At 37.9% G+C, this 18,329-nt stretch overlaps 1 protein-coding gene across 1 annotated transcript in view; it reads left to right on the plus strand.

Moving 5' to 3' along the window:
• The window catches only part of LOC117990810 (uncharacterized), a 54,580-nt gene that overhangs the window by 5,197 nt on the left and 31,054 nt on the right, over positions 1 to 18,329 (plus strand). The window contains exons 7-20 of the mRNA XM_069504633.1: positions 1,408 to 1,624; positions 3,891 to 3,986; positions 7,644 to 7,876; positions 8,926 to 9,139; positions 9,532 to 9,624; positions 9,973 to 10,202; positions 11,504 to 11,714; positions 13,116 to 13,211; positions 14,032 to 14,255; positions 14,751 to 14,967; positions 16,068 to 16,163; positions 16,276 to 16,508; positions 17,234 to 17,453; positions 18,195 to 18,287. Of these exons, the coding sequence (XP_069360734.1) occupies positions 1,408 to 1,624; positions 3,891 to 3,986; positions 7,644 to 7,876; positions 8,926 to 9,139; positions 9,532 to 9,624; positions 9,973 to 10,202; positions 11,504 to 11,714; positions 13,116 to 13,211; positions 14,032 to 14,255; positions 14,751 to 14,967; positions 16,068 to 16,163; positions 16,276 to 16,508; positions 17,234 to 17,453; positions 18,195 to 18,287 (2,473 nt within the window). The remainder of the gene's footprint in view (positions 1 to 1,407; positions 1,625 to 3,890; positions 3,987 to 7,643; positions 7,877 to 8,925; positions 9,140 to 9,531; positions 9,625 to 9,972; positions 10,203 to 11,503; positions 11,715 to 13,115; positions 13,212 to 14,031; positions 14,256 to 14,750; positions 14,968 to 16,067; positions 16,164 to 16,275; positions 16,509 to 17,233; positions 17,454 to 18,194; positions 18,288 to 18,329) is intronic.

The following is an 18,329-nucleotide window of genomic DNA, read 5'->3' on the forward strand; positions in this document are numbered from 1 at the left end:
TATGATGCATAAAAATAAATAAAAATCTGTTTTAGAATGCACAGATGAAGACCTTTCTTATGATACCCCACTTGATATAGTTATCTTACTTCACCATCATCATCGCGTGCCTTCTTCAAAACGAAGTTTGGAGGTCATCATGCGAAAAGCTTCTCTATTTAAAGCCGCCTCTTTCAACTTTGGGTAACTAAGCCCTGTCCACCCTCTTATATCGTCCAACCATTTGCGTCTTTGGCGGCCTGGAGCCCTTTTGCCCTCAATCCTTCCTTCCAAAACTAATCTCGGAAATGAGAATTGGGCTCCTCTTTGTAAATGTCCAAAGAAAGCGAGCTTCTTCGCGAAAGCTATCTTACTTCGAAAATTTAAAATACCAATTATTAATGACCACAATTCAATTTTTTTGTGTAATATTCCAAACAAATTCCTGGTTTTCAGATTTTCTCCCCGAATGTCAGCTATACGACCTACCTACCTGCCAAATTTCATGATTCTAGGTCAACGGGAAGTACCCTGTAGGTTTCTTGACAGACAGACAGACAGACAGACAACAAAGTGATCCTATAAGGGTTTCGTTTTTCCTTTTGAGGTACGGAACCCTAAAAATAACAAGTTCTAAAGCTTTTCATTCATGATCAACCTATCGCTGGCTCAATACAAATCGTGGGTCTCCTCTCAGTATGAGAAGGGTTTTGCCACAGTCCACCACTCTGGCCAAGTGCGGATTGGCAGACTTCACACACCTCTGAGAACAATTAAGGAGGTTTCTTCACGATGTTGTCCTTCGCCGTTAAAGCGAGTGATATTAATTAATTCCTTAAAACGCACATAACTCTAAAAAGTTAGAGGTGCATGCCTGGAATGTAATTATTTTCTTCGATAAACTTTATAATATATCATATCATTCATATTATTTATCATCATTAAATAACAAAACTAATGAGGTATGTAATTAGTTTCAAAGTTAATATTAAACAATATCTAATTTAACCTAATTTTTTTAATCGAAATCATAATAAACAAAATAGTACCTAGTTTTATTGGACTACTTTTCTAAGTATTATTTCATTTTGTTATTGAAATGAAATCTTTTGACCTTTCGTATGATTTTACATACCTAGGCATATTATTTTATCTTCCTTACCTACATCACAGATTCATCTTTTTTTATGTTAGGTAGGTATTATACTTATTATTTACATAATCACTGTCAAAGATCGGACTGAAATTTGGCATGCAAATAGCTATTATGACGTAGGCATCCGATAAGAAAGGATTTTTGAAAATTCAACCCCTAAGGGGGTGTAATAGGGGTTTGAAATTTGTGTAATCCACGCGGACGAAGTATAATATAAGCTAGTGTTAGATATTGGATTAATGGTCAGGTTTAAGATCTTTTTTTTTTTTCAGTATATGGGTTTGTGGCACAACATCGAATCCTACCCTTCGATATCGTCAGCTGGGGCTTGTAACAACGCCCTCTATACCCTTAAGGATGGTTTTGTTGATGTTTTCAACACCCAAGTCATAGACGAAGAACTCCTGAGCATCAACGGTGTTGCCAGAGTGGCCTCAGATGATGGAACCGCGAAGCTCACTGTCAACTTCCCCATAGCTGGCACGGATTGTAAGTAATGTTGTAACTTAATTATTTACCTACTTGATATTTCTGGAAAAAGTAGTTGGTACCTATAGTCGATCTGGACATCACAACTTGATGTCCTGGTTGGGGGTTTTCAGTACTAAGCAATAAAGATTTTTAAATAAATAAATAGGAAACAACAGCTGTGATAGCCTAGTGGTTAGAACGTCCACCTCCTGATCCGAGGTCGGGGGTTCGATCCCGGGCACACACCTCCAACTTTTCGGAGTTACGCGCGTTTTAAGAAATTAAACATCACTTGGTTTAACGGCGAAGGAAAACATCGTGAGGAAACCTGCATGCCTGGGAGTTCTCCATAATGTTCTCAAAGGTGTGTGAAGTCTGCCAATACCCTTCTCACTCTGAGAGGAGACCCGTGATCTGTAGTGAGCCGGCGATGGGTTGATCATGAAATAGGCACCATCCCAATTATGTCATTTTTTTTACAAATTCGCTTAGCAACGTATTCGCACCTAAGAGTAAAAAATTACAAATATTTTGCTGCTATACCATGACCTTCCTAACGATAATATAGAGTGCTAATAAAGATAATAATTTATCCACTAACATAGGTAATACTATCGAAAGAGCTGTTCCTAAGACAGGTTTTATTACTTTGCTGTTATTTAATACGAAAAAAATAGCTTTTGAACTTGCGATTACAATATTTTGATCAGAAAGAAATAGGTACCTGTATTAAGTGCTTAGTAAGAATCCAATTAAGTAAATTTTTCCTACATCATTAATTTGTGTATAAATGATTGTTGACTGACAAACATTGAGCCTAAAATTCAACGCGTCTTACATAATAATTAATAATATTTTAATCTCTTCCCTTATTCCTATCTTATTCTTATTCTTATTTCTTATTTTAATTCTTATTTCTTATTTCTTATCTCTTATCTAAATATATAAAAGAGATATACCACTCACTCACTGACTGACTGACTGACTGACTGACTGACTGACTGACTGACTAATCACGAAATCTCAGAAACTACAAACTTGAAATTTGGAAGGTAGGTTCTTTCTAGGACGTAGGTGTCAGCTAAGAAATGGTTTTGAAAAATTCAAAACCAAAAGGTTGTATGAAAGTCCTATGTTTTTGGAGTTAGAGACGTGAAAATCGACATTTAAGTTATTAGCTTTAAATAATAAAAATCTGTATAATTCAATTTGGGAAATTCCCCCCTTAAGGGTGGTAAAATAGGGGGGCAATGTTTTTATATAAAAGTTTTAACAATTGTTATTTTTACTTGAAATTTGAAATGTAGGCTATTTCTAGGGGGTAGGTATCAGATAAGAAAGGATTTAACTAAATTCCCCCCCCCTAAGGGAGTAAAATGGGGGTGGAAGGGTTATATGAAAATCCTATGTTTTTTAAGTTAGAGATATGAAAATTGGCATTTAGGTATTCTGGTGTTAAGGTGAGACTGAGTGAGTAGGTAAGTGAGGCCTTTTGCAGCGGGAAAATTTCAGATCTCATGAGAAACCAGGACGCGGACGAAGTCGCGGGCATCTGCTAGTCTTTATATAAAAGGAAAAAGTGACTGACTGACTGATCTATCAACGCACAGCTCAAACTGCTAGACGAATTGGGCTGAAATTTGGCATGCAGATAGCTATTATGACGTAGACATTTGCTAAGAAAGGATTTTTGAAAATTCAACCCCTAAGGGGGTGAAATAGGGGTTTGAGATTTTTGTAGTCCACGCGGATGAAGTCAGAGTAGTCAGTCAGATCAGTCAGTCAGTCAGTCAGTCAGTCAGTCTGTCACCTTTTCCTTTTATATATTTAGATTATATTGTCTGTATCGCTGTTGATTACTAATAAACGAATAAAATAAAATAAATTTTCTGACTGACTGACTACCTATAGTTTTCTTTACTATTTAAGTTGTGGTATTCTAATTAAACATAAAAATAATTTAAAAAAATGAGTAGCTAACTGATGATGTAGGTACCTTATGGGCAGATTACACCTACCGAGTACAGTGGCGAGTCAGTGTCCTCGGCCGAGTACTCGGTTGGTAAAAACACTTTAACGAGTGCAATTTCGCCGCAATTTCTCAGCCACAGCACTGTCTCGGCCGAGTGACATTTTACTGTCTCGCTTTACTACCCGGTGGGTGTAATCTGCCCATAGTAATGAGATTTTGCATGCGGTTTTCTCTACAATTTCCTGATAGCTAACGCTAGATAAGAACTATTCGACCGAAAGTTTTTTTTAATGCAGCAATTTTTTTCCCCAGCATTTTCAACAGCCGACTACTGGGTGTTGGATACGGATTACGTTTCGTACGCCTTGGTGTACAGCTGCCTTAATATTAACGACGAACAACAACAAGGTAAGTCTTATAAAATATTTCTAAACACTGGCTAATCAGTAATCACAGACAGACACTAAATTTTTAGGGTTTCGTATCTTATAAGGAAAAAGGAACCCTTATATAATCACTTTGTTGTCTGTCTGTCTGTCTGTCAAGAAACCCATAGGGTACTGCCCGTTGACCTAGAATCATGAAATTAGGCAGGTAGGTAGGCCTTATAGCAGACATTAAGGGAAAAATCTGAAAACCGTCAATTTGTAGTTACATCACACAAAAAAAATTAAATTGTGTTCATGAACAAATATTGCTATTTTCAACTTTCAAAGTAAGATTACTATACCAAGTGAGGTATCTTATGAAAGGACTTTACTTGCACATTCTAAAACAGATTTTTATTTATTTTTAGGCATAATAGTTTTTGATTTATCATGCAAAATGTCGATAAAATACGATTGTAGTACGGAACCCTGTAGTGCGCGAGTCTGACTCGCACTTGGTCGGTTTTTTTTTTGTGGTGACTCCTAAACGATTTATTTTACGGCCTATCACAATTATTTATCTTAGCATTTATGGACTTTGAATATTTTATATTATATTCACCTATAAAATAATATATACAGGTGCTATTATTAATAATATTAATGTAAAGCATAGAAATAGGCTAGATTTAAGAAAAAATTACTCACCGAGTGAATCTGTTTATCACATATCTTTAATTGCTTAGATACAAGCAAAAAATATATTTTTTTCACTAAGAGCCGGATTTATTGATTTAAATAAATAAGAAACGAAGGCCAGGTATAAAAAGATAAGTAATCGTTATTAATATACCGTCGTCTGTTTTTAATCGACTTTTACATCAAACTAGCTGATGCTCGCGACTTCGTCCGTGTGGACTACATAAATTACAAACCCCCATTTAACCCACTTAAGGGTGGAATTTCGAAAAATCCTTTCATATTGGGTACCTACTTTTACAAATAACACACCGTCCAAATTTCATGTATCTAAGACCAGCGGTTTAGGCTATGCGGTGATATATAAGTCAGTCAGTCAGTCAGGATTTTGAATTATATAGAATGAAAAAAAAAGATTATTTGATTCCCAATCCAACCGTATAAGCTTGCTTTATCAGAAAAGCATAACTAAAAAAATTACATCTAAAATCTAGGCAACTATGGATTCAAAAATCTTTTTGATAAGGCAACCTAATACGGTTGGACTGGGAATAAGTTAATCTTTAATTTGACATTAATATACTTAATTCGATTTAACTACTCAATCCAATCCAATCCATCAGCATGTTTGCGTCCACTGCTGGACATAGGCCTTTCCAAGAGTGCGACACCAAACACGGTCCTCCGCCTCATCCATCCGCTCCTCACCACCTTCTTCAGGTCATCGGTCCACTATCACGGTCATTTAACTACTAATCTGTTTATAGCTGGCAACCCCATGGTTGCGCGGTGGGAAAACTAGGCAACCTTTGTATTTTCAACTCCTTGGGGTAGTTACAATCTTTCAACTGATGCTCGACTTTCATAAATTTCTGGTCTGGTCTGGTGGGAGGCTTCGGCCGTGGCTAGTTACCACCCTACCGGCAAAGCCGTGCCGCCAAGCGATTTAGCGTTCCGGTACGATGCCGAGTAGAAACCAAAGGGGCATGGGTTTATTAAAAACTGCCATACCCCTTCCAGGTTAGCCCGTTTCCATCTTAGACTGCATCGTCACTTACCACCAGGTGAGATTGCAGTCAAGGGCTAACTTGTATCTGAATTTAAAAAAAAAATAAAAAAAAACTAATCGCCACCTACTGAGCTATGTCGGTTACCTGTTCCGTGGTTACTGCCCCTTACCACCCTTACAGATTATGATAAAATATTATAATAAGAGGAATAAGTGTAGATAAATAAAATAATCGTTCTTTCGTTATTTGAATAGCGAGGTTACCTACCCACAAATGGTACCTACCCAAAGGCTTATTGGATGCTTGTTGATAGTTTCTCTAGTTTAAGCTCAAAACGCTAACTACTACTACTAGTCTTCATCATCATCATCATCAACCAATAGACGTCCACTGCTGGACATAGGTCTCTTGTAGGGACTTCCACACGCCACGGTCTTGCGTCCCCTGGATCCAGCGGCTCCCTGCGACTCGTTTGATGTCGTCCGTCCACCTAGTGGGGGGTCTTCCAACGCTGCGTCTTCCGCTGCAAGCCTCATAAGAAAGCTTAGAGTCACTCAGCGGGCGATGGAGAGAGAGAGGAGATCCGTAGGAGAACTAGAGTAACCGACATAGCTCAACGGGTTGCGAAGCTGAAGTGGCAATGGGCAGGGCACATCGTACAACCGATAGAAGTCTGGGTCCCAAGGTGCTGGAATGGCGACCTACTACTAGTAATATCTTGTTATTGTATCAAATTGATTAATAATATCTTGTTATTGTATCAAAAGAAATCAGAATTTCTTTTGATACAATAACAAGATATTATTAGTCATCAGTCATCACTTCAAAAAACCTAATAACAGGACGACCTTGACGGCTACTAGGCTAAACTCGAACAACTTTTATGTCATCAACATTATTATAATTTATTTAATGAGGTTAGGTAGGTTAGTACGCGACAGGTCGAGATGGCAATCGGGGTATGAGACGGGGGACGCCCCGCACACCGCACAGGCCCCGCGCTAGCCAAGTACGCGGGTGTGCGGGGCGGTACCCTCGCCTCATACCCCGATTGCCATCACGACCTGTCGCGGACTGTAGTTATCACTAAGGTAATTTTGAACACTAGATCCTAAATACGTAGGTAATGTACTTATTTTCTTTTATTTTATAATGCTTTGCATTGTAGATACTATTTGTGTCTGACATTTTTGTCTTATATTTCACAAGAATAATATGATTAATATTGCTTGTATAATAAATTCATTTATAAAATAACTAGCTTATGCTCGCGACTTCGTCCGTGTGGACTACACAAATTTTAAACCACTATATCCCCCCTCCCCCTCCCCCCACCCTCCTCCCCCCTTTCTTAGCAGATGCCTACGTCATAATAGATAAATTTCAGTCCGATCCGTCCAGTAGTTTGAGCTGTGCGTTGATAGATCAGTCAGTCAGTCGCCTTTTCCTTTTATATATTTAGAAAGATCACGCATGTTAAATTATATGGACAAATTAATATTCAGTAGGAAGTTTGTGTGTTAGAATATTTCCGCTGGATCTAATAATAATATAATATTATGTAGTTGTTGGCCTGGTAGATTTTTTGTAGATTCTTTACAATACAGAAAATACATCTAAAATGCTATCTAAGTTATTCCAGACAGATCTGCAATGCAACTGATTTTAAACTTACTTCCCGAGAAACTAGAGATTTGAAATTTTAAACAGATCAATCAATTTTAGACATCTTATAGAAAGAGAAATAAATAGAAAACAAAACAAAAAGAAAAGTATTTAATCCTGTAAAATCAAATAATTATTAAAGACACTATATGCACCTAATCTCAGAACAGGTAATTTTTTTTGAAAGAATTGAGGACACCAAGGTGGTTGGAAAATAGATACCTATTTTAAACCGAATTTTTAATTTTTGACTTGAACAAGACATCAATATAGTTATAGTTAACTATTAGAAAAGGATTTTAAGATTAAACTTTTGTTTTCAGTTACAAGTTTTAAGCTCAGTAGAACTAAGGATCTAACTGTAAATGGTGACGCAGCAATCAATAGAGCTATAGAAAATGTGCAAGTTTTGGATCAAAGATATTTCGAGAAAAATGACCAGAGTCGGGAAGGCTGCTTCTATTTCCCTAAGCCTCAGCCGGGAAATCGCGTCGTGTTCCCAGGGCATTGCAGTCATACCGTTGTTCAAGCTATGCCGAACTTTAACTTTAATGGGGTAAGTGTGCGGGTTTGAAAAATACGAAATCTCTAAAACTACAATGTATAAGGCAATTTTTTATTGGTATTGGATTGTGTTTAGATAGTCAGGCAGTAATAATTAAGTATTTTTTTTTTAATGGAAAGTACCTATTACTTACAATAAAAAAGCCTTAAAGCTAGCCTTATCTAATTGTCATACAAATCATGCCCGCGTAGAATGGTGTCAAGAATACTGGCTGCATTTCCGCGCTGGACAGCCAGGCTAATCCGTTGCGCAAAAAATGAGCCAGCCCGTCTGTCACCAGATGAGGCTATTGATCGCGTGAAATGTCTCGTAAAAAATTTTTAGCACTAAGTTTTTGCTGTCGTTCTAATTACACCCTGAGTATCATCATAATCAACCCATCGCCGGCTCACTACAGAGCACGGGTCTCCTCTCAGAGTGAGAAGAGTTTTGGCCATAGTCTACCACGCTGGCCATTTGCGGATTGGTAGACACACCCTGGGTATAGTAATATTTTTTTTAAGAAATTTAGCCAATTATGACTAATATTCTCCAACGAAGCGTTAAGCTTGTGCTTGAAGTAGGTACTACAATAGTGCAACGGGTGGGGTTTGAACCGGTGACCTTTCAGATATCAGTCCGCTCCTTCAACCGTTGAGCTATTGAGGCTCTACAGCCTTAATTGGGTATTTGACTCGAATTTTTTTATTACTTTATTATAAACTAGGATAAAAATAATGACGTAAACTGAAAAAAACTATTTAAATTTTAAATCGATCGAATAACAAAAAGTTATAAGCATTTAAATATTTCTGATTAGACAGAGATAGCGATATAGAATTTTGACGTCACGCCCAACTAATGCCATAGTAGCTTCGTGAGGTTTCATACAAATTTTCGTTTTGCGAGAAAAGGATTGAAGACCCTCCCACTCCAAATTTAAAATGCCTGTAACTTTGTAAATCTTTGATAGATTTTAAATTTTTTTTCAGCGTAGGTCATTATTTTTATCCTAGTTTATAATAAAGTTAGAGACTTAGTAAAACTTTAAAATATTTCAGTTCCAAGGAACATGGAATGAAATTCAGGCATATCCTAAAGAGCAGCAACCAGGTCAGTGCGTGTCTCACGCATTTACTGCAACGAACACTGGGTTCAACCTCGTCACCACGGGAGTTATCGATCAGTTCCTCTCCACCTCTAATAACATAGTTACTCGATCACCCAATGACAATAGCGCTCAATTCAATATCACCATCAGGACCAACAATGGAGGTGTGTATCATTTTTTTTGTTCCTTCCTCTTTTACTTCGAAAGCAGCTGATGCATGCGACTTGATCCGGGTGAATTTAGATTTTTTTCAAATCCCGTGGAAACTTTTTGTTTTTCCGGGATAAAAATTAGGATTTTAGTGGTTTTAATATTTTGCGTGGAGCCGATTCTTTTTCAAAAAAAAAAAGCGCGCCGTCTCCACGGACAAGAGAAACGCGGCTATAATCTCGGCGTGCCATAGGGCGATACTATCGCCGACGATATTTGGTCGGAATCGTTGAGATTCCCTCGCCCGTGGAGATGGGCCTAAGTTACTCGTGTATTTTTTTTTACTTATTTGTTTAATTAGTCATAATACGAATATCTAATAGATATCTAAATTATTTTTTTCTAGATATTACTATTCCATACTGGATTTTGGATACAGACTATTCAAACTATGCCTTGGCATATAGTTGTATGGACATCAATTCTGATTTCAGAGCAGGTATGTTGACATAATGTATTAAATTCTTTCTAAGAGCTAACGCGCACCATATTGCGATGAGTTGCGGTGCGTTTTCAAATCCGCAAATTTGAATGAAAGTCCGGTGCGGAATGAATTCCGCAGTGCGCCCACTTCTATGTAGTTCTATATAGTTAACAGATTTTGCGGAAAAAACGTACGGAAATTTTCCGTAGTGTGCGCTAGCCACAGTCTGCATAACCTGCAGCCCGATACCTACCAGTCCAGTCCATCCAGTAGTTTGAGCTGTGCATTGAAAGATCAGTCAGTCAGTCAGTTTTTTCTTCTATATATTTACCTATATCTTTATTAATATAGAATCTGTAACAGTTTACAGCTGGAAACTCAGCAGAGAAAAGCAACTCCCCCCGACATCAGTCACTGCCATCAACAAAACCATCGAACAAATCAATATATTGCAAGACAGATATTTCGAACCAGTCGACCAATCAGATACAGCCTGCTTTTACCTACCAGAACTTCCAGCTGGAGGACCTGTTATATTTCCCGGTCAATGTGATCCAAATATTCAAGTTGTACAGAACTTTAACGCTGCTGCGGTAAATATTGCAATATTATTTAATTTTTTCTTAATTATAAAATTACTATTATTTAATTTACTTTTTGAGATTTAAACTGTTATTACCATCGAATATACAAAGAAAATTTATTTTATATCTAAATTAAAAGTAAAAATAAAAAAACATTAAATTAAAACTAAAGTAAATTAAATAAAATTAATATTATGTATTTCTATCTATAAGTCGTCCGTCGATTGTTCGAGACAAAATTGAGGCGAGTCACCGAGGCGGGCAGCGCGGCTTTGAAGTAAACCGCTTGGCAACGTTCAAATTCTGTGTTTCAAACGTTAAATTTGAATTTAATAAATTATTATAGAAGTCCTGTTGAAAACCAAAATTTAGCAGGTTCTCTGTAGTACTTAAAGACAAATATTTCCATATAAAAATTATTTGCCAAGTCAGAAATTTAAGTATTAAATAATTCGTTTTAGACTTTTATTTCGGCTTATTTCAAGATTTTATTTGATCGAGTGAAGTACTTCCTATTGTGTACCAAAGTAGCACAGTCTTTAGGTATATTGTATATTTATAGCAAGGCCATTATTTAATAGTAAATACCTAAAACATTTGATCTAGCAAACCAGTTTTTTCCGCTTAGCCTCGGTGACTCGCCTTAAGCAGGCCATACACGGCCAAGTTTGCTGTCAAGGTTGGAGTTGACTTGAACGCCACTCACGCTCAAGTTCACCACCTAGCTTGCATGCGTTAGCCATCCTAGGCTTACTGCTCGCAATTAATAAAACAGAAAGAAAAGATCGTTCAGAGTGATGCAAAAACTGGTTACTGAAACGAATAAAACATGCGTCGTCGTCTAGCGATGCTGACGTCTATAGTACGCGGCCCAAAGTAATGTATATTCGCTGATGTACATTACTTTCGGCCGCGTACTATACTTGACCGCTCGGCTCATACACATGTTCCAGTTTCGATTTTCGCCTCAAACAGACTTGTCATGCATACAGATAGCCCTACACCACCAAGTTTACAGGACGCCGCTTCAAGTCCGCTGCAAACTTGACAGGAAATGATACACACACATAACCGTGGAAATTTTTTTCTTTTTTGTTTTTAGAAGAATATTAGCCATGTTAAATGACAAACATTCCCCTTTCCTCTCCAACTAAGCGTCAGGCTTGTGCTAGGAGTAGGTACGACAATAGCGCAACGGGCGGGGTTTGAACCGTCGACCTTTCGGTTTTCGGTCCACTCCTTTACCGGTTGAGCTATTGAGGCTCTAAATTTGTGCATTGTGTGCAATAACGTTACCTTACTGATTTCAGTATCTTGGACGCTGGCGAAGAATATCAAGCTACCCAGAACAATTCCAAACTGGGAAATGTAACCAGGCCACATACTCCCTCAACGCTGACGGTTCAACAGTCGATGTGTACAATACACAAGTAATTAACGGCGAGCTGGATTTCATTAACGGCACCGCTGTTGTGGCTTCCAATGACGGCAGTGCTAAGCTTTGGGTTAATTTCCCTGTCAGTAAGTTCTTCTGGTATTATAAAGCAGATATGCTAATATCCTCGACATTCAGACATCCTTCTACAATCAGATCGATTTCCCTGTCTAAACTTATACATTGGTTGACTATAAATATAATATTTAGCCAAAAAAAGGGGAATATCGTTTATATTATGTTGCTGAGATTTTTTCTATTATCAAAGTCAAAGTCAAGTCAAAGTCAAATGATTTATTCAAAATAGTATAATAATCAAAAAAGTATAATATCCATTAAAATATCACTGGAGAGGATTATCTTACCTAGTTTATTAGATTAAACATGGAATGGGCGCTTTTCATCACAACGTATAAACGGATATCAGGCAGATGTCTTCTTCTACGTCGAAGTTTTTTCAGAGTAAAAAAAGACATCTACATTATTTCAGTAAAACAACGATATAGTGATAAAACTTGTTATACAATCAATAAAGACGGTTATTTTTATGCATCATAGAAAATTTCATGTTAATCGGTCCGTAACTCTCAAAATGGTGATAAGTTTTTACTAAATGTGCTCTCCTGTAAAATTGCGATTTTGTAGATGTCTTCTTCTACTTTGCTGCCATCTATAAGTCGTATAAGTCTATAGTCGTCTCCATTTATAATTTTTAAAACGGCCAAAGGCGCAGGTTCGGATGCTGCAGGTTCCACATTTTTTCATTTGAATTTAAAACTATATTGGTCTCTTTAGAGTTAGACTGGTACAGATGTTCTATTTCACGAAGACCGTTTGGCAATGTTTGTGTGAGTGCACACGTACCTATAGTACGCGACAGGTCGAAATGGCAATCGGGGAGGGAATGCCCTGCACACCTGCACAGCCCCAGCGCTATCTCGGTGCGGCCGAGCGCAGCTGATGTGCGGGTGTGCGGGGCGTCCCCGCGCCTCATACCCCGATTGCCATCTCAACCTGTCGCAGACTAGTGCGTGGCGCTCAGGTTCGACCACGACGTGATTTACATTACGCACACAAATGCGTTAACGGCAAGGCTTATCGGTTCGCTCACTACTACAACCAAGACTGAACGGTCATCGTGAAAAAGAAAATCTATACTATGCTTGTTTATGACGGTTGTTACGAGCGTTTTGGTTGTTTGGTTAGTTATTAACGGTTCCTAAAATAAACTAAGCAAAAATACAAAATATTCATCTTGGCAGCTACCTTGGACAAAGAATTAGTTTGGCCATCCAAAGGGGTACCTAATGCTGCCAGCATCTTGGGTACAATGCCTCGCTGCGGTGGTCTCGATGAGGTTTTAGATTTAATTTAATTTATTTTAGTTTTAATTTAGATTTAAGTTTATTTAATAGAATTGACAATTATTATTATACCTTCCTAATAAAGATTAAATTTTATTCAAAAATATTCAACCATATTTTCAGCCCCGGACCGTGCGCCATATTGGATTTTGGACACAGATTACGAATCATTCGCATTGGTCTACAGCTGCCGAAATTTGCCCAACAATCAACGACGAGGTAATTATCTTTTTATCCACAACTATGTGTGTTTATTTATTTATTTGCCGTTTCTTCAGTTCCCTCGTAGTTTCCAAACTATCGATTAGTTATATAGATATACTAGCTTATGCTCGCGACTCCGCCCGCGTGGACTACACAATTTTCAAACCCCTATTTCACCCCCTTAGGAAATGAATTTTCAAAAATCCTTTCTTAGCGGATGCCTATGTCATAACAGCTATCTGCATATCAAATTTCAGCCCGATCCGTCCAGTAGTTTGAGCTGTGCATTGATAAATCTGTCAGTCGGTCACCTTTTCTTTTTATATTTAGACTAGCTTATGCTCGCGACTTCGTCCGCGTGGACTACAAAATTTCAAACCCCTATTTAACCCCCTTAGGAGTTGAATTTTCAAAAACCCTTTCTTAGCGGATGCCTACGTTATAATAGCTATCTGCATGCCAAATTTCAGCCCGATCCGTCCAGTAGTTTGAGCTGTGCGTTGATAGATCAGTCAGTCAGTCAGTCAGTCACCTTCTTCTTTTATATATATATATATATATAGATTTAGATTATATAGATTACTAGCTGATGCCCGCGACTTCGTCCGCATGGATTGGTTCACATTTTTCAAAATCCCGAGGGAACTCTTTGATATTCCGTTATAAACAGTAGCCTATGTGTTAATCCAGGGTATAATCTGTCTCCATTCCAAATTTCATACAAATCCGTTCAGCCGTTTTTGCGTGATTGAGTAACAAATATCCAAACATCCACACTTTCACATTTATAATTTTAGGATTAGGATGATTAAGATATTGTATTGATTGATTGCAGTCTCAAGTTGGAAGCTCAGCAGAACAACCCAGCTGACACCAAGTGCAATTGAAAGGATCAACCAAGTAGTGAACAGGATCGACGTCTTAAACGAGCGCTACTTCGAGGTGGATGACCAATCTGATGAAGCCTGCTTCTACCTACCACCACCTGGTGGTGACACAATCTTCCGTGGCCAATGCGACGAAACCATAGCTGTTGTGGGGAACTTCAACGCTGCAGCAGTAAGTGTTATTTTTTACTAGCTGATGCCCGCGACTTATGCCGCGTGGAATTAGGTTTTTTAAAAATCCCGTGGGAACTCTTTGATTTTCCGGGATAAAAAGTAGCCTATGTCACTCTCCGGGTCTTTATCTATATCCATGCAAATAATCACGTCAATCCGTTGCACTGTTGCGATGTGATTGAAGGACAAACCAACAAACAAACACACTTCCGCATTTATAATAAGAGTACTGAAATAAGGGTACTGATCTTTGCATATATCGATATATTTTTATGTGTTAATACATAAACTCTGTACTCTTGATCTATTGTTATATAGGTTATGAATTTTATCATATTTTTTAGCTCTGGCATAGAGCTCAATGTATTGAAGAACGACATGATTGCTTTCCAGCGTCGATTATTTAAGAATATCCTTACAGAGAGGTTCACTCTTCAACGCACAGACCACAGTCTGTAGCAGTATTAATGTGGCATCTTCTTTTTATTCGCAGTATTTGGGCCAGTGGTACGACATAGCCTCCTATAACACCGGATTCCAGGATGGCACATGCAACACCGCTTACTATAGCTTAGGCGATGGAGTTGTCGATGTTTTCAACACCCAAGTAGTCGATCAAAGACTAGACACTATGACCGGAATCGCAGTAGTAGTGTCTCAAGATGGCAGTGCCAAATTAGACGTTACCTTCCCCATTGCTGGAACTAATGGTGAGTCAAAAAAATTATGGTTAATACATTACTATCCAGGCCTAAAATAAAACAATTGCCGGCTGAGTAATATTGGAAGCCCTAGCTTGTGCTGCCGACTTCGTGAGCATGGACTACACAAATTTCAAACCCCCATTTTACACCCTTAGAGGTTTAATTTTCAAAAATTCTCTCTTAGCGGATGCCTACGTCATAATAGCTATCTGGATACCAAATTTCAGCCTGATTCGTCCAGTAGTTTGAGCTGTGCGTTGATAGATTAGTCAGTCATCTTTTCCTTTTATATATTTAGATTTTGATTAGATGAGGCAAAGCCGAGGACTTCTCAAGTGAATTTAAAAGGGTGAGGCGCTTTTCGATGAAGTACGTACTTGATAAACAACTTAAAATTATAAAAAACTTGACAAATAATTTGAAAATTGCAATAAAGGTACCTACCTACTTATAAAAACATCAATTTTGTTTTTAATTCGCGTGCCAATTTAACCGCGCATGCTTCTTCTTTTGTTGTAAAACTTTTGAAAAGAGGTTTCATATGGCGTACAGAATTTCAAATAATAAATCGTGTACTTACCAAACAACACCTAAATTATGTTAGCGTGCATCGTACATTTAAGGAACCTCGTTACCAGTATGAAATTTCCAGCAGTTTATATTCTCACTGTCCTGTTGGAAATTGCTGGTGCGGGAGAAAACACCAAATTTATGTTAGCGTACCTACATATTTTAAAGAACCTCGTTGTAAGTCCCGCAAATTGCTGTTGCACTGGAACCATGTCTCATTAACATCGAAATGACGTCATTTTGGCGTCAGCCGAAATAAAAATATACCATCAGCTCGAAACTTCAGTCTAGTGCTGACGTCACTAAACTGGCGGCCACGCGCATTAGCAATTTGTAGGACTTATACCAGTATGAAACTGTCCAGCAGTTTATATTCTTACAGTCCTGTTAGAAATCGCTGGCGCGGGAATTCGTACATAAAAAAACCGATTGCAGTTTTGTTTTTTTTTAATAATCAAGTAATTTCCGTGGAAGTAGGAGAAAATAATATAGGCCCTTTCCTATTGTGTTCTAATAAGTATTGTTTTATTTTACAGATAATATCACAACGCCATATTGGGTTCTCGCTACGGACTATCAATCATTTTCCCTTGTGTACACTTGTGTTAATCTTGACGCAGAGTATCGACAAGGTAATGTATAGATATTATTTTTAATCTCAGGCCATGGGCCGGAATTTTATCAGTTATGATCCGGGTGCCGTCAAAGGCAAAAACATCGCTATATCTAACTTCTTCTCCACAGTCTGGTCTTGGAAGCTTAGCAGGTCAAAGCAGTTAACAAATGCTGCGTTGACAGCTATCAATAACGCCGTTGCACGTATACCAGTACTAGACGAGCGATTCTATGTAACAAGAGACCATAGTAGTCAAGGATGTTTCTATTTCCCGGAACCCGAAAAAGGAAAACCTGTTGTGTTCCCCGGACAGTGTGGACATTCGTCGGTACAAGCTGTGACCAACTTTAACATGACCGCTGTAAGTCAGATTACAAATACAATCTCGGCCTGACTGATTAGTTTACTTGTTCTACTCACACATACTCAGACACATACACACACATATACACACGTACACACACATACACACACCAACACACACACACACAAACTAGTTCTGTAAGTACATAATTATTTTGATAATTTCCGTTTCAAAGCCTATAATCTACCCTTGTAACATATTATTATAAATTCACCTAACTCTCACTTCTGAACTCTTCTGAATAATAAAAATAAATAATAGAACTCCTTATTTAAAAATGTTTATAAAAATTACAGAAACATTCCAAAAATACGGTTTTTGCGAATTACCTAACTTGTGCACTTAAAATCTTCTGCATTATTCTCCCGTTGAGATTGGCTTTTGGCCAAAACTCGATGATGCTCGCCAGACACGATCAAGTTTGCACAATATCATGCGCACTGTTAGCCATAAACCGTCAAGTTTACTCGACGCCGCGATGATTCAAGTCCACTGCCAACTTGACACTAAACTTGATTGTGTATGGCCAGCATGAGAAAAAATTTATTATCATTATTATAAAGTATATCACCCAATTATAATGGTTAAGTTTACATACTCCATATTCAAAACTACCTAATTATCAATCACTCAACCGATGGTATTCCCGCTCGAACACGAGTGTAGCTGCATATATTTTTGGATTTTTTTTATTAAGTAATATTATTCTTCCTCCATTTTAGTTCCAAGGGGTTTGGCATGAAATAGAAGCGTATCCAAAAGATCAACAATCCGGGCAATGTATTAACCATCAGTACACTTTGACAACTGCAAACAGTTTGGATCTTGTATCATCTAACGTTATTGACGAAATCCTTGGAGTCACTGATAGCAGAGTAACATTTGAAGCCGGACAAGGCTCTTCTGGAAGGCTTGTAATAACGCTTACATCTGAAGGATCGAGTGAGTAGAAGCTCACCACTACACCACAACAAAATCCACAATAAATCCATCGGTTTACATAATTTTTAAGGCATTTTTCATTTTTCTACTATAATATCTAGATACCCTCTAACTTCACTTAGAACGTATGCTAGTGTCACAGACCACCACCTATAGACGCTTATTAGCCGGACATTCCTGATCGCCAAGCTTAGGCAGTTGCTTAGTATAAAAGTTGGCCCACACCCGTTCGGTTCCCTCATTCCGCACATTGTCTTCATTACGTGACTTTTGAGTACACCAATCACAACAAAGCATTCTCCCATGTCCTCCGTCAAAATTTAACGATTTTGTTTTCATGACCTTGTATATGCGTACTCTTGAGGTTGAATTCTCTGTAGCTAGTATGTATTAGATACGGCAGTAATAAATCGTGGAAGATTTAACCAATGAGCATTCAGTTTTTCCATTTTCTACGTCCGACTACAAAACCACTGAACGGATCTTGATGAGACTCAACACGAAGATCATAGCAGCACCAAACACAATGCCACACATCTCTGTTGCGGCGTATGCAACCTTTTGTTATGCTTTGTCGATAAAAAAATCCGCAAAAAGCCGTAAATTAACGTTATCACATGTTTTGCTGCAGTGCAGCCTGATTACAACCAGAGTGACAACGCTAACTAAAACACATTTTTGTACCACGATTTAACAAGGAGATTACGAAAATCATTTTTAACAGAAATAATTTTTTTACAGCAATTATTATACCATTTTGGATTTTGAGCATAGATTATTCGGATTACGCTTTAGCCTACAGCTGCGTCGACCTCAACGCAAACCAACGAGCAGGTTGGTAATATTTTACTTTGTTTTAAGGGTCCACTGCTGGAC

The sequence above is a fragment of the Maniola hyperantus genome, chromosome 18, assembly GCF_902806685.2.
Source record: "Maniola hyperantus chromosome 18, iAphHyp1.2, whole genome shotgun sequence".
NCBI classification, from domain to species: Eukaryota; Metazoa; Arthropoda; class Insecta; order Lepidoptera; family Nymphalidae; genus Maniola; species Maniola hyperantus.